General features: G+C 42.3%; 1 protein-coding gene across 2 annotated transcripts in view; it reads left to right on the forward strand.

The window, feature by feature from the left end:
• Positions 1-298: 298 nt before the first annotated feature.
• Positions 299-15,853, forward strand: part of Tbc1d12 (TBC1 domain family member 12) — an 84,500-nt gene continuing 68,945 nt past the window's right edge. The window contains exon 1 of one of the 2 annotated variants that reach the window (XM_060389010.1): positions 299-1,128. In XM_060389010.1, the coding sequence (XP_060244993.1) occupies positions 416-1,128 (713 nt within the window). In that variant the 5' untranslated portion in view covers positions 299-415. The remainder of the gene's footprint in view (positions 1,129-15,853) is intronic. The other variant, XM_060389004.1, reaches the window with a different exon arrangement.

A 15,853-nucleotide genomic window follows, 5' to 3' on the forward strand; every position in this document is an offset into this window, starting at 1 on the left:
CTAGAGTTCTTCACTGTTGTAAGAGAAGGTCAAAAAAAAAAAAAAACCGTCACGCTAGAAGGACTTAGGCTAACTTCGTTAGTTTGCTCTCACATACAAATCGCGTCAATTGATTTGCTTTTTCCGAAATCCGCCTCACTCGCGCTTCTTCTGAGCACTGTCACGCGGCGGGTGCGCCAACCAGCTGACAGATCCCAGACTGTCCTCCCGCGTCGCTCTAGCTGCCGTCTCTATGGTTCGGGGACGCGCCCGGCCGCGGCAGGCCCGGACCCGCTGGGGCGCGTGCGCGATCCTAGCGCGTGCCCGGCCTCCGGCAACTGCCCCAGCCGGCGGGTGGGAGGGGTGGGTCTGGGAACGCTGTGGCGGCCGTGGCCGCGGCCCCTGCGCGCAGGGCAGTCCTCCGCCGCCGCCTCCGATGATGGGTCCCGAGGATGCCGGAGCCTGCTCGGGAAGAAACGCCGAGCTGCTCCCAGTCCCGGGGCCCGTGGGTCAGGACGGGAAGACCGTCCCGGCCGCCGGCGGCTTCGGCGGAGGCACTGTCGCCGCGGAGCCGCCCGGGGAGGCGGGAGAGGAGGAGGCGCCGCCGCATCTCCTGCAGCGGTACCTCGCGGCGTCCGCGGGCCCGCTGCAGCCGGGGCTCGGCGGGGCGGAGGGGACGGCCGTCCCCGCGGCGCGCCGCTCAGGCATGACCAACGGGGACTCGGGCTTCTTGCTGCGCCAGGACTGTCGCGGCCCGGAGGAGGCGCGTCACCGCCGAACCTGCGGCCGTCCTCGCCTGCAGCAGCCCGCGGACCAGGGCGTGGACGGTGCGGGTGGCCCTGACGACTGGGCCGCGCCGCTCGAGGACCCGCTGCGGAGCTGCTGCCTAGTGGCCGGGGACACCGACGACCCGGACCCCACAGCCGCCACCTCTGCCGGGAGGGTCGGTGGCAGCGCGGAGCCCAGCCCCGGCCTCCCCGACGCTCGCTTCAGCTCTCGGAACACGTTCGAGGTGAGCCGCCGCCAGAGCGTCGGCGACCTCCTGCTCTCGGCGGGGCCGCCCGCACCCTTGCCAGCGGCGGAGCAGGGCCCCGGAGGCACCACGGCTCGGGCTCGGGCGAGCGGTGGCTTCGCGGATTTCTTCGCCAGGTATCGCACCAGCCGCGCGGGGGGCTTGGGCGGGGCCGGGAGCGAGCTGCCTTCCAGCGTCCGGACGCGTCGGGACTGAGCTTTGATCTGTCTCTGGGGAAGGGGGACCGGATGGCTTTGTGAGCTCCGGGCCGGGAGCCAGCCTCGGGAACGCTGTGCTTCCAGGTCTGACCAGCCACCTAATGCCATATCTTTAATTTCCTCATCTGGAACAGCAGATAACCACCGCCCTACTATTTTTTATACTGCTAGGCTTTGAATGGGGTGGGAGGAAGTGTGTTCCTACAGGTGTGGTGTAGAGGTCTGCGAAGTTCATCTGCTTGAAATCCAAGCCGATTCCCTTAGTTTGGGGAGTCGTGATTTTTTTTTAACTGCATTTACTTTGTGTGTGCGTGTGTGTATGTGTGCGTTTTTACGCGCGCGTGCGTGCGTATTAATGTATCCTCACGAGGAGGTCAGAAAACTACCCTCTCCCCTCCCACTCTCCGGATACAGGGGATTCACCTCAAGTGGTCAACCTTAATGGAAAGTGCCTTTACTCATTGAGCTATTTCTCCGGCTAGTTTGGGAATTCATGAAATCAGAAGTGATTTTTTTTTTCCTTTTTTTTTTGGTGTTTTGGGGCTGGCCCCGAACTCACGGAGATCTGACTGCCTCTGCCTCGAGTGTGCTGAGTTAAAGGCATGTATCACCATGATGGGCTCAGAAATGATTATTCTTCGTAGTATTTGTTTCAGTTACCTTCACTAAAAAACATTTCGAGTCATGAGTACACACTTTAATACCAGTACTACTACAGAAAAGTGAGGCAGGAGGATTGTCACAAGTTCGAGGCCACCCTGGGCTTCATAGCTACTAGTGGATCTACTAGTACATCAGCCAGGGTTTCATAGCAAGATCCTGTCTTTAAACAAAACAGGCAGGCAGTTTAGTGCTTAGAATTAGATCCCAGCCTCTTAACCCAAATTACTATAGCATTCTAGGAAATTAGAAAGTCCCTTTTCCACTTATCTCAGATAAGCCATCACTTTTCATTAACTTCAACCCCCTAACCCCACCCTGTTGTTAATTGATCTCCAGGCCTTGCACTGTCAGTTACATCCTCAGCAACTTCTTGTGCATTGTGTATTGGGGGCAGGATTTGACTCACTTTCATGTGAGTGTTTATGTTTGGGAGCATGTATTTTGTGGGCATGATTTGCTAGAACACTGTAATTATCTGGGAAGATTTCATTTTCCCCCGTCCCCCATAAGAAGATCCTGCTATGTAGTTGAGGCTGGCCTTAAACAACCCCCTCCCACCCTGCTGACTCAGTTGGGATTTTCTTGCCTCAACCCCTTTCTATTGCTGGGGTCAGGTTAGTTTTTAGTGATGTTTTGTCTGTGATTTGTCATTCTTGAAATTAAATTATGATGCTAGACTTTGCATATTCCAGAGCGAGGCTTTGCTGGCTTAATAGTGATAGGAAGTCATGGCGGAACACTTGGTGCACATTCCTAAAATGCACGTGTCCTGTGAGGTAGATTTTGACTCTTGGGGTTTTTTGTTGTTGTTGTTGTTTGGTTTGTTTTTTATCTCTAGGCAAATAAAATATCTCCAACTTGTAAAATCTAATCTTCCCACGCTTTTTTTTTTTCCTGTTTAATACCGCCTGGTTGTAGCCCAAGCATGCCTTCACGTGCCTGTATAGCTGACCAAGGCTGGCTTTGAACTTCCTGTCTTGTCCACACTCTAGGATGAGAGGTTTGTGTCACCAAGTCTAGTTCACATGGTGCTGGGAATCCAGCCTAGTGCCTCACGCCACAACAGACACTTCGCTAGGTGTGCCCCAGTCCCGGCCCAGCCCTCCCCAGCCTTCTGGATTAGAACGTTTACCAGTTAGTGTGCCTGTTTGTACACAGTGAGGTACACTTTACATTGTAGTAGGCATTTCTTATTCATCCTTCTATTTTAGTACCTCCTGTTTTTCCTGCTTGTGGAAATTTACAAATATAAACTTATAAAGTTTCTTAACTCAAGAATGGAAAATCCTAATTTTATATTAGATCATGGGCTAAATATGTAGGAATGAGATCTATATTTGTGCCTGTATTTGCAAAAATATATTTAGTTATATTGCTATTGTTTTTTTTATTTTTAACCTAGTTATTTATTTTTTGAGAGATGGATATCAGCATAGCGCAGGCTCACTGTGTGGCTCAGGTAGGTCTCCATCTTTGATCTTCCTGCCTCTGTCTCTTAACTGCTGGGATTAGATATGAACCACTTGCAAAAATATATTTCAGTCTTGCAGTGACAGTATTATACAAGACCTCAGAATGGCTTAGATATATGTGTTTTGCTACCTTGCAGCATTGTATTGAACTATATCTATCTTGGTTAAGTTTTGAGGTCAGGTGGCTTAGACCTGAAAGGGCTTTGGAGAGCAATCACCAATCCAATCAGTATACCCTGAGTGCTTACTTGGTGCCAGGCATTGAGACGAGACATGATGTAGATTATTGTCTCTGACTTGGCTAGGAGAGGCTAAGCTGGAAAACAGATACATGGATCTTTACTGCAATTTGTGAACAGTAACGGAAAAATCTATGTTAGGAGCTTTCATCTTATTAGCTGCAGGCAGAAGTTTTCATGGAATTTTAAACTTTAACCTTTCATCTAGATTTTATTCGTATGACTACATTATTCATATGTATCAGAAAACTGGATTTTTTTGCTGTGTTTGTATATGTGTAGTATGTGTGTTTGTGTCTTTGCATGTTCAGGTATATATGTTGTCTTCCTCAGTCACTCCACACCTTAATATATTGAGGCAGGGTCTATTAGTTGAACCCAAAGTTCTCTCATATGGCTAGTCTTACTAGCTGGCTTGATCTGAGGACTCCTTATCTCAGCTTCCCAATTGTTGGTCTTGTGGGCAGGCCACCACACCTATCCAGCCTTTATATGTACTTTGGGGATATGAACTCATGTCCTCACACTTGTGGGAAGTGCTTTCCTGGCTGAGCCATCTTCCTGTCCCAAATAACTAGGTTTAAGTTAAATAGGTACTCGAAAGCTAATTTTTTTGAGATCTTTAACTAATTAATTAATTGCATGAGTGAGTGTACATTTGTGTGTATGCTTACCAAGATGCATGTCAAGATTCTAAACATCATGGTTTTGTGGCTTCCTTTACATGACTTTTTTTTTTTTCTTGGTATTTAGCCAGAACCTTAGCTCCGTTTTGGACATCTTAAAGGCAGTCACTGTGGTATTCATTTCTGAGTGTGCAGCATCTAACCTTGGTATGAATAACCCATTCAAATTGGGTTAAATCGGCCACTTTCATGTCTCCTCTTCTTTATTGTTTTCTGAAGAGTGAAATTGTGAACGTATCCTCAATCCTCAGGTGAAATAAGTAGCAAGTTCCCATTGTTCCAGCAACTCAAAATAATAATAATAATAATAATAATAATAATAATAATAATTGTCTGTATACAGTTGTCAACCAACGTTCCTGCTGAGGGTTAACTTTGGAATAAGCTTGTTCTTAGATGGATTCTTCTTCTTTGGAATACCTGCTCCTACTTCATTCTCTAGATGAAGACTCTCATTATTTAAAGAAGGCCGCTCAGCTAGCTAATGGTAACTAGGGTTAGAAATCGGGATTCTTGATTGCCAGTCTCCCTTTGCATTTTGAGTTGCCACTATTTTTTGTCCTACCTCTTCATTCTCTTTGTTTCTCTTTGTTCCATTTTATTGCTTTTCCCCTTAACTAGACAAAAGTCTATAACAAACATTTCAAAAGTAGTTTTATGGTAGAGCATGCCAGGTTTCCCAGTACTCGGGGAAACTGAGGCAGTAAGATTGCTGTGAATTAGAGTGAGACCTTGTCTCAAGCAAAACAAAGCTTTATCCTTGTTTTAGTGCACTGGTGGGAAGAATTTTATGGCAATTTGTGTATTACTACAAAGTGTTGTAGTCCAAGTGCATCATGATAGGAGTTTCAGTGGCTTGACTAGAAATTGTTTAAACTATATAGGAACTTATTTAGGTAGACTGCTCTAATTTTGAAGAGGCTCAGTGGTCATCTCTTGCTTTCTTCCCTTTTTTGTCAGGTAAGTTCTTTTGTAGTCCCTGGTGGAGTTTGCTTTGGCTTTGCATTGCCACTTTTCTGTAAGAGAGTCTCAGAAGTAACCATCCCTCAAATCATTTATCCTTTCCTGTTGTGGAAAAATTGAAAATTTTTGAAAAAAAATTGAAAGTGTGTGTGTGTGTCTCTGCTGGGATTAAAGGCTTTTTTTTTTTCATCTTTAAAATAAGAAGGTTGCCAAAGCTATGTTCCCTTTACCTCTTAGATATCTGTTGAAGATGTGAGATTTTGTTTTTGTAAAGTCTACTCTAGCATAATCATGTTAAACACCAGTTATCTGTGTTCTGTTTCTTAGGTGTAGACAGTATAAACCAGCATCTCCTAGTGTAGCCTAAGTTGGTCTCAGACTGCAGATCTCCCCTAATGCTGGGATTATAGACATTTGCTACCATGTTTACTTTAGATCTGCTCTTTTCTACTGTAATTTCTTTGGAGGATGTGTATGTTATAAGAAATAGCATCTTTGAAAACTAATGGAAAGACAGTTGGGTGAATTTTGTGTATTGTTTTGAGAAATCATTGCAGTTTGTATAGGAAGACACCTAAACATTATGTGTGCATGCTATTGGGTGGATGTTGGACTGGATTCTAGTACAATGGGAGGAAGCTTGGATTAAAAAGCAAATGGAAGGAACCAAAAAGGAAGGAATGTTGAAGAAATGAAAATATTTTTATCTTTTTTTGTTTGTTTGTTTTAGGGGACATATATTTATAGACAGGTAAAGCCAAAATTTTAGCTTAATTTTATGAAATATTTAACTTGGCTTACTTAAAACGCTTTTTATACTGTGTTGTCATGGGAAGTTTTAGGGAAAGAGCAGAAACATTTGGAAACTTTGAGGCAGTGCATCTGCCACCATCTCTAATGTATTCAGAAAGGGAAAGAGAAGTCTTTTCTGAGGCTACTGTTTCTCCCAGGTTCTCCGGGCGCTCTGTTCACTCCATGAAAAGTTGTCCCAGATGGTGCTGCTGGAGAGTTGCTTGAGGCTTATACTGAGATTTCTTTTTTTTCTATCTGCATGGTGAGTGTGTGTGTGTGTGTGTGTGTGTGTCTGTGGGTGAGTGTGTGTGTGTCTGTAGATTCACTTGCTCATGCACTTGTTTGTGGTCAGGAGGTTGGCATCAGGTGTCTTATTCTGTCATTCTCCACATCGTCATCATCATCATTATGATTAGTGTCTCTCACTGACCTGGAGCTCTGTCTTGGGTAGGCTGACGGCCACAGTCACAGAGTCAGCCAGGTCCGTCACTGGGATTTGGTTCTCTGAACTCGGGTTCTTATGCTTGAGTTCATTGACTTTCTGTCACCATGGCTGACTTTAAAAGAAAAACAACTTTTTTTACATTTCTTCATCTTGTGTATATGTTCGTGTACATGCCATGGAGCATGTGTGGAAGTTAGAGGACAGATTTTGAGACTCAGTTCCTGCATTAAATAGAAAGAAAGAAAGAAAGAAAGAAAGAAAGAAAGAAAGAAAGAAAGAAAGAAAGAAAGAAAGAAAGAAAGAATTACTTGGAAGGAGAAAGAGTTATCAAGAGTGAATTGTTTTGTTTCTAAGTGAAGATTTCTGAATTCAGTAGAATGTAGAAGGAATCTCCCCAGAATCTGAATTTTACAAGTCTGTTCCACAGCTCCCACTATTTGGATCATGGTGGTTCCTGGACAGTAATCACTGAAATGCTAATGCTTCACCTAGTTGATTGATGGGTTAGCTTCTCAGTCACTCAGTAACTGAATGAAAATACACAGATTTATGGCTCATGGTATTTCACTGATTTAAAGCTCGGTCAGACCTGTTTATTGCAATAAACAGATAGCAGTAGAGAACAGACAAAGAATCCAAAATACAGCATTTACAAACTTGAGAATTCATGTCTGCATAATGAAATCTCAGCTTGCTTTTTTCTAGTGGGGAGAGTCTATTATTTATGCTGCTTAGACTGTGTTTTAAGAAAGGCTTTAGCTTGTTAAAATCTTCCTGGGTTCCCTGATGCAGCAACATAATTGTACTGTCTTTGCAGAGTATCAAGAAGCCTGTTAATTTCCCTCCCTTCTGAAGTTCTGCGCACACCATGGCTTGCATCCCACTGAAATTTGTTGCTTCAGCCTTTCTGGAACTCATTTTTGTGGCTAAGAGGGGGGAACCCATGTGACTGTCTGGTTTTTCAGCAAACTCTTTCCTGCAATTAAGAGAAGTTTTCCTTAGAAAACCAAACTAGCTACTTTAGAGTAAAGTTGATGATCATGTGTTTAACTTTCTCCTGAATTTGGCTTTTCAATTCCTTTTTAATTTCAATTTCATATTGGGTATTTTTGGGGTGTTAACAAATATTTCTATCTGCCTGTCCCTAACCTCAGATAGATTAAATATTTTAAGTTTGGAACTGAACATGATGGTTTTTAAATAAAATTATGGTTACTCTCCCTATCTCTTCCCTCCCTTTGTCTCTCTCTCCCACCTACCCTCCCTTCCTTCTTTTCTCTATCCCTGTCCCAAGACAGGGTTTCTCTGTGTAGCCCTAGCTCTCCTAGAATTTGCTTTATAAAGCAAGCTGATGTGGAATTCAGAGCTCCACCAGCCTTCACCTCCAGAGCACTGGCATTAAAACCTGTGCCCCACTGCCCAGCCAGTTTTCCTATATTTTCTCAAATACTGTACCATACTAGTACTCCATCCATCATATTCTGGGGATTCTTTAGAATTTCCAAATTTGGTTTTCATCCAGACTTCCGTTAATTAGAAGCAATTCTTTTGTTATTGACCCTGAAAAACTTACTCAAGGACTATAGCTATTTTTTTTTTTTTTGGCACAAGGGTGGGGGGAGGAGGGAAATGAGGAGGAACAGTGGGACATGGGGGACAGGATTTATATTAATCTGTTTCCACACTGTCTCACTCAGGTAGTGAGAAAATGATACAATTGGGAGGCATGAAGCATGATTAAAAATGTGAGCTGCTTTTAGAGAAGAAATTTGTAGGGAAAAAATTTGCTGGGAAGAATGAATGAATGATAGGTTGAAATTAGTCTCTGATAATAACTCAGTAGTTGGTACCTTGACCTGAGTGTTGCATTGGGGGTGCAAATGCAGATTATTTCTTTCAACTCTTTCTATTCTTTAGGTAAATTCTACTCCTCTTTTAACTTTACCATTTTCTCAAAGCTTTTTTTTTTTTTTTAATTAGAGTCTCATTATGAAGCTTGGCTGGCCTGGGACTTACTGTGTAGTCACAGAGAGCCTTCTGCCTCTTGTCTCCTGAGTGCAGGGCTAAGGGTGTACACTGTTATGCCTGGCTTTCCTTGGCTTCTTAATAGGCTATGCAACTGAAATATATTTTATGATTTTATTTAAAGAAACATTTTAATAATTTTAGTTTAGGCTCTAAAGGCTGGTTTGGGTAAGTCTGGATATTAAGAAGTACATGCATGAGGGTCTAGAGAGATGGCTCACCAGTTAAGAGCTCATTTGCTGTTTTTGCAAAGGACTTGGATTGGTTTCCAGTACACACATGGTGACTCTATCTGTAACCTCAGTTCCAGGAGATTTCAGACTTTATTCTGGCCTCTGCAGGCGCCAAGCACATACATGTTGCACATATATACATGCAGGCAAAATACTTCTATATATAAAGTAAAAGTAAATATTTTTTAAAGTACATATTTGAAAAATTAAGACAAGCAGGTGTGTGACACACTCTTGTAGTCCCAGCACTTAGAGGGAGGTGGAAGGAAGCAGGAGGACCAAGAGTTCATTCTTAGCCTCAGCTAGCTACATAGCAAGTCCAAAGTCAGCCAGGGCTACAAGAGACCCTGTCTCCAAATCAGACAAACAAAAGTAAGATAAACGTAATACATAGTTTTATACAGTATATTCTTACTTGCGTTCCAAATCTTAAAAAATGAATATTTTCTTACTAACTATAACTCTATCAAATGTTATTGAAACCTCATACTCATGAAGAAAATATTCAGTTTGTTATCAAAAACATATGCTGTATAGAATTTTAAATTCTAAAGTGGTTATTAAACTTTCAAATACATGAGGATCACATCTTAACAATTTCTATATTTCTATATTTTTACTGTAGTGACCTTTTAAAATAATATCAATAAAGAGTTCCACTGAAAAATACAATTTAAGTTTCCTTTTTTACTTTCATGGTTCACTACTTCCTATTCCCATTTGACTTTTAAAAACTCTGTGTGTGTGTGTGTGCAACATACACACACTCTCCTTCAGGCCATAAAGCATATGTGGAGGACAGGGGACACCTTTGGGAAGTCAGTTCTCTTGATCCACTGTCCAGTCCTAGAGAGAAAACTAAAGTCATCAGACTTGGCAGTAAGTGCCCTTACCCCACTAAGTGGCTTTTGTTTTATTAATTAATTAATTTATTGAGACAAGTTCTCACTAAAGACTAGGCTAGCCTCCAGCTCACAGAGATCCATTTGCCTTGTAGGTTTAAAGGCATGCGCCAGCACACCTTACCCCAGTTAACTTTTTAACTCTATCAGTATTCCTGGAAATTAAAGAGCTGATGCTGGGAAATAAGGGATTTGTTATCCACAACTGGGTATTAATTCCAAATTTTTTTTTATCTAAATGTGAATGACTTTTTTGTCATTATTCTACAAGATAATCAGCATAATAAATCATGCAACTGGAGGGTGATGCGTTTCTTTGTAATGTAATTCCCAAAGCACGAAGATAAGGTCAGGAATACTAAGATATGGATTGGTTTTCAAAATTGGCACATCTGGGTGCAATAGTGTTACCTTTAGGGCCATCCACTTGGGAGGCTGAGACAGAGGATCTCTAAGTCAGCCTGAAGGACACAATAAGAGTTCATCTCAAAAATAAAACAAAACAAAACCCACCAAAACAAAGCAAAAATAAAGCCAGCACTGTATTGTAGCTTCAGTGACTCAGAACTGTCCTGTGTGAAGGGTAGCCACTATAACATGCTTTGGGTCAGATAATAGCCTGTCACTTACTTCAGTAAGAAGCTAAGACCGTTTTGTTCTTAAGATCGTTGAAATGCAGTTCCATAATTTAGCTGTTCTTTTTGTCGATACACACTACCATATAGGAAATACAAGATATCTTTGGTTATAGTTGGAATTTCATCAAACTGACCACACATGAATAAAATATCAATAAAACCCAGCAATACCAACAGCAGCAGAGCTCAGGGGTGGGGTTTATTTTTTTGAGGGCATACTGATAGCTGTTATTTAACCCATTTGAATTGTTTCACCTAAGTAGATTGCAATTTCCTTAAGGCAGCATGCTCAAGGTATTATTAGAAATTTCTTTATGTTGAAGCCCAATATCATGGTTCCAGTATGCCTTCTAGAACCACAAAGAACAAGTCATTTCCTTCCAGGACTTTGTTTGTTTGTTTGAGGTGGGATATAGCCAAATGGTCCAGACTAGCTTGGAGCTTCCATCACTTGAGCACTGAGATTCTGGATGTGCCTACCATGCCTAACCAACACTCAAAGTTGCTGTGAGCTAGTTTATAACTTTTTCACTGTCTATTTGTTCAACAAATCTCACTGGGACCTATTATATATACTGAGCATTAGGGAAAATAGATGAAACATTTTATTTAAAAACTTAAACTTAAGGGCAGGGCCATGGTGGCACATGCCTTTAATCCCAGCACTTGGAGGCAGAGGTAGGCAGATCCCTGTGAATTCAAGAGCAGCCTGGTCTACAAAGGGAGTTCCAAGATAGCCAAGACTACACAGAGAAACCCTGTCTTGAAAATCAGTCAGTCAGTCAGTCAGCCAGTCAGTCAGTCAATCAACAACTTAAGAGCTGAGGTGATGGTTCAGTTGGTAAAGTGCTTGCTGCTCAAGCATGCTGAGTTCTGACCCCCAGCACCAGTGTAAATACCTCAGTACTGTGGGAGGCAGGCATAGATAGAGAGATCCCTGGAAGTGGTGAGCACCAAGTGCAGTAAGAGACCCCTTCTCAAAAGTATTGTGGAGGGTGACTGAGGAGCCGACCTAGCATCAGCCTCTGTTTTTAAACACAGACACCATCAACAACAACAACAACAACAACATAACAATATCATATAAAAATCAGCATTTAAAATATTCCCTGATTAGTGTTATAAAAGAAGCTGTAGCAACTTCAAGGCAACAAAGTTTAATTTTGGAGTAAGAAGTGAAGAAATTCTTCACTATAGATCAAGTTTGGCTTTTTACCAGATGACGAGGGAGGACTAGATTGGAATGAAGCTGTCAGCTGCATAGACACATGGGGACATGTACAGAATTATACATGAAATAATACAAGGCTTTTTGTTTGGTACAGCATAATACTCATCAGTATGACTGACCCCAAGGTACATGAGGTATGTGAAAACCAGAGCTACACAGGTGGGAACTAAGTTTATATGACCGAGTAAGTTGAGTCTATTCAATGAGGATGACTAGCAGTGCATGGAACAGCTTTTCCCTGGTACTGGGGATTGATTCTGGCTCCCATAACTAAGATACATTCCTACATTTATTTTAAGGTAGGTTCTCAGGAGTTAGTCCATACCAGCTCTGAACTCCTCAGTCTCCGGCCTTACCCTCCTGAATTTCTGGGATTATAGGCCTGTGCTCCTAAGCTCTGCCTCCCACTTGCCAGTGAACAAAGGCAGGTTTATTAGTAGTTAATAATTTTGAGTTGGGAAGAAGAGATCAAAGGATCTCACCTAGCCCAGGCTGACTTCTTTTATGGCCACCTTCTTAGTACTGAGAATACAGATGTGTTCCACCATACTGGCCAGGAATCAGCCCTGGGCTTCATTCTAGCACTCTGTCAACTGAGTTAGATCCTAAAACAACAAGCTAAAACTTGGTTAGAATTGTGTTTCAGAACAGTAACTTGTAGCAGTGTGGCAGTTATTTTGGGACTTGAGAAACCTAGGCCTAGAGACAGCTATTGTAGTGAGAAGGTGCTTGTTGGTATTACTGAAATGTGTCTAGGTAGTGTACGTCATAGTAAGTAAGACTTTCAGTTTTTCTCAGATGCTGTAACTAGTAATACATTTTGTCATTGACCTTTAATGAAACTTAGTAAAGGTACACTTTGAAACCTGACTTTTCTTTTGAGGAAAGTACTTGTAGGGAAAAGTAGACCTTTACTGTATTTTGTAAGGGATTCCTTGGTCTGGAGGAGTCAGAGAAGCTGTTAGGCTGGTGCTGTGGATGGGAAAGGAAAACCCCAAGGATGCAGAGTTGTCTGTACATCAGCCTGTCCCTTCCGTGTCCTGCTTCGCACTTAGATTGCGATAGTTACAACAGCTAACCATGTTTTGAGAATTAGTGACTGAAAGTCAGTGTTGATATTTACATACACAATTTCTTGTATTTATGTGTCTGTTAAGTTCCTGAAATTAAAAACTATCTTTTAAAAATTTTCCTGTGTATATAGACATAAACTGTTGGATTAAAAAACTTTTTAAGATGTATGTGTGATGCTGTTATGGCTCCATTTACCTTCCCCTTACTGACGGGAAGCGAACTGCTGGGCGTGAAAGAGACCTCAGGCAGCAAGTTGGGCACGAATAGACTATCAGCTGGGCACGGTGGTGCATGTCTGTAATCCCAGCACTCTCCCAGCACACTCTGCCTTCTTCTGGCATTGAACAATGATAACCCTCTGTGTGTGAGTCTGTCTGTCTGTCTTCCACCCCACCCCAGAGAGATGGCCAGCACTAAAGAGCATTGGCTGTTTTTCCAGGGAACCGAGATTCTATTTCCCACATCCACGGCTCAAAACTATAGCTCTAGTCTCATGAGAGCTGATGCACTCTTCTGGCCCTCCCTAGGTTTCTGGCACAAATGTGGTACACAGACACACTTGTAGACAAAACACCTATACACATTAAAAAAAAAAAAAAAGAAAGAAAGAAGGAGAGAAAGAAAGAAAGAAAGAAAAAAAGAAAGAAAGAAAGAAAGAAAATGAACATACCTTATGGTGATTTCCTAATGTGAATAAAACTGAGCTATGTACTAGAAAGTGAAGAAAATAGTTTTTCCTTTTGAACTTTTTGTTTTGCCTTTTCTTTCTTTCTTTTTTTTTTTTTTTGAGATAGGGTTTCTCTGTGTAGCTCTGGTTTTCCTGGAACTTGGTCTGTAGAACATCCTGGCTTTGAACTCAGATTTGCCTGCCTCTGCCTCCTGAATGCTGGAATTAAAGGCATGTGCCAACACTGCCTGGCTCTTTTGAGCAGTTTAAGGAGGCATTTTAGCAATGTATAGGATGGAAAACATGGGGAATGAGGAGTCTAGCATCTTGAATGTTGTATAAAACACAGGAACAAGATTAGTGTAACCTGAGGCAAAGAAGCTATCACAAATGCTCATTAGGTGTGACCATGGCAAGTGACAGAATTTGTAGTTGTCCATGTTTCCTGGAAGTAGCAGTAAGGCTGTTGAGTTTGAGGAGAATTTTCAGGAAACTACAGACAGCTGACCAAGAAAGATTCTTGTAAGTGCACTATTCCTTCAACGTGTGCATATCATTGAGAGGGTGTGTGGCCTCCTACAGTCATGGAAGCACACTGACTCTGAAAGTATCATAATGGTGTGTAATCACTATACACAGTATTGAGTTTCACAAAGACACTTTCCTTTCAAGCGTATTATATTTTGTCTTCTCCACTGCATCGTTTCTCTTCATTCCATCTTGAGGAAGAACTTTATCTATTTATGTATATTCATGTGTGTCTTTGTATACTAGAGAAGGGCAGAACAGAGTCTTGGATATCTTGGAGTTGGAGGTAGAAGCAGTTGTCAGCTTCCCAGTGTGAGTGTTGGGAACAGAACTTGGGTCTTCTGGAAGATCAGGAAGCACTGTCAAACTCAGCCATCATTCCAGTCCTGTTTATGATGAACCTTTGCCTTGGCCACAACGTAAGGCCTCTACAGCTATTAAAAAAAAAAAAAAAAAAAAGATAAGGTTTTTCAGTGTTGCCTCGGCTGTTCTGGAACTCACTCTGTAGACCAGACTTGCCTTGAACTCAGAAATCCATCTGCCTCTGCCTCCTGGATGGTAGGATTAAAGGCGTGCACTACCATCCCCAGCTAAAATTCTTGAAATAAAACAAAGCAATCAGAATCTGACTTTGTAACCCAAACTGGCCAGAAATTTACTAGATAGCCTAGCATAACTTCAGACTCACAAGATCATCCTGCGTCAGCCTCCCAAGTGATAAGATCATAATCAGGAGCCACCACACCAGCTTTAAAATACTATAAAAATGAAAGTTTTTTACTGTTAGTGTTGCCGTGGTTGTTTTTGTGTCTTAAGACAGGTTCTTAAGTAGTCTAAGTAGCCAGGCTGCACTCACATTGCCTCTGTGGAGGAGGATGAACTTGAACTCTGCGTCCTTATTCCTTCTTTTCTCTCATGCTTGGGTTATAGGTGTGTGCCATCTTGTTTGAATATAATTTCTGTTTTTTGTCAAAGGAAAAGTGATGAATTTTTCTCCTTTATTAATAGTTTTGATCTCTGAACATAGTTAGGGTGGTTAAGTACTGTGTATTAAATAAAAATTCTTTATTTTTTATTTTTAGAATTTGTAACAGTGACAAAGATCCAGAAACAGCCTAAGAAAAATATTCAATTAAGTAGGTTTTTTTTTAAGTTTCTAGCAGAAAAGTCTGTGTGTGTGTGTGTGTGTGTGTGTGTGTGTGTGTGAGTGTAGTCAGCTGAAAGTCTTTTTCAAATGAGAAATGATTGAGGCTTGGAAAGAATGTAAGCAATCATTTGTGCCAGACGGTTACTACAGAATACTGCAGGAGAGCCAGTGAACTGATCTTTAAAGAGACAGTGCTTAGGCTTCTGGGAATCAGCTATGTAGTTTCTCTGGCATATTCGTTTGTTCTCCTGTTCTTCGGGGAAATTTAGGAACAGAGTTCAGGAAGTTGTTGTATTCTTAGCACATCAGCTTCCTCTGCAACAAGTTTGAAGATCAAGTCATGATTTCCGATTTGTGTTGTTGTTTGAGACGGTCTCACTGTGTAGCTCTGCCTGGCTACAACTCAGTGTTAGATCAGGCATGCCTCTACCTCCAGAATGCTGGGATTACCGGCCTGAGCCTCCACATCCGGTCATGATTTCTGTTCTTTTAAACGGCCTTCTTTTTTTTTTTTTGAGACAGGGTTTCTCTGTGTAGCCTTGGCTGTCCTGGACTTATGTGTAGACCTGGCTGGCCTCAAACTCACAGTGATCTGCCCACTTCTGCCTCCCTGAGTGCTGGGATTAAAGGCTTGTGCCACTATACCTAGTTTTTTTTCCAGCTTTTTTTTTTTAATTCTTTAGTAATTACACTTTATTCACTTTGTATCCCCCTGTGGTTCCCTCCCTCCTCCTGTCCCAATCCCTCCCTTCCTCCACGCCCTGCATACATGCCCCTCCCCAAGTCCACTGATAGGGGAGGTCTTCTTTTCCTTTCTTCTGATCCTAGTCAATTAGGTCTCATCATGAGTGGCTGCATTGTCTTCTTCTGTGGCCTGGTAATGCTGCTTCCCCCTCAGGGGGAGGTAATTAAAGAACAGGCCAATCAGTTCATGTCAGA

This window comes from Meriones unguiculatus, chromosome 1 (genome assembly GCF_030254825.1).
Source record: "Meriones unguiculatus strain TT.TT164.6M chromosome 1, Bangor_MerUng_6.1, whole genome shotgun sequence".
Taxonomy (NCBI): Eukaryota; Metazoa; Chordata; class Mammalia; order Rodentia; family Muridae; genus Meriones; species Meriones unguiculatus.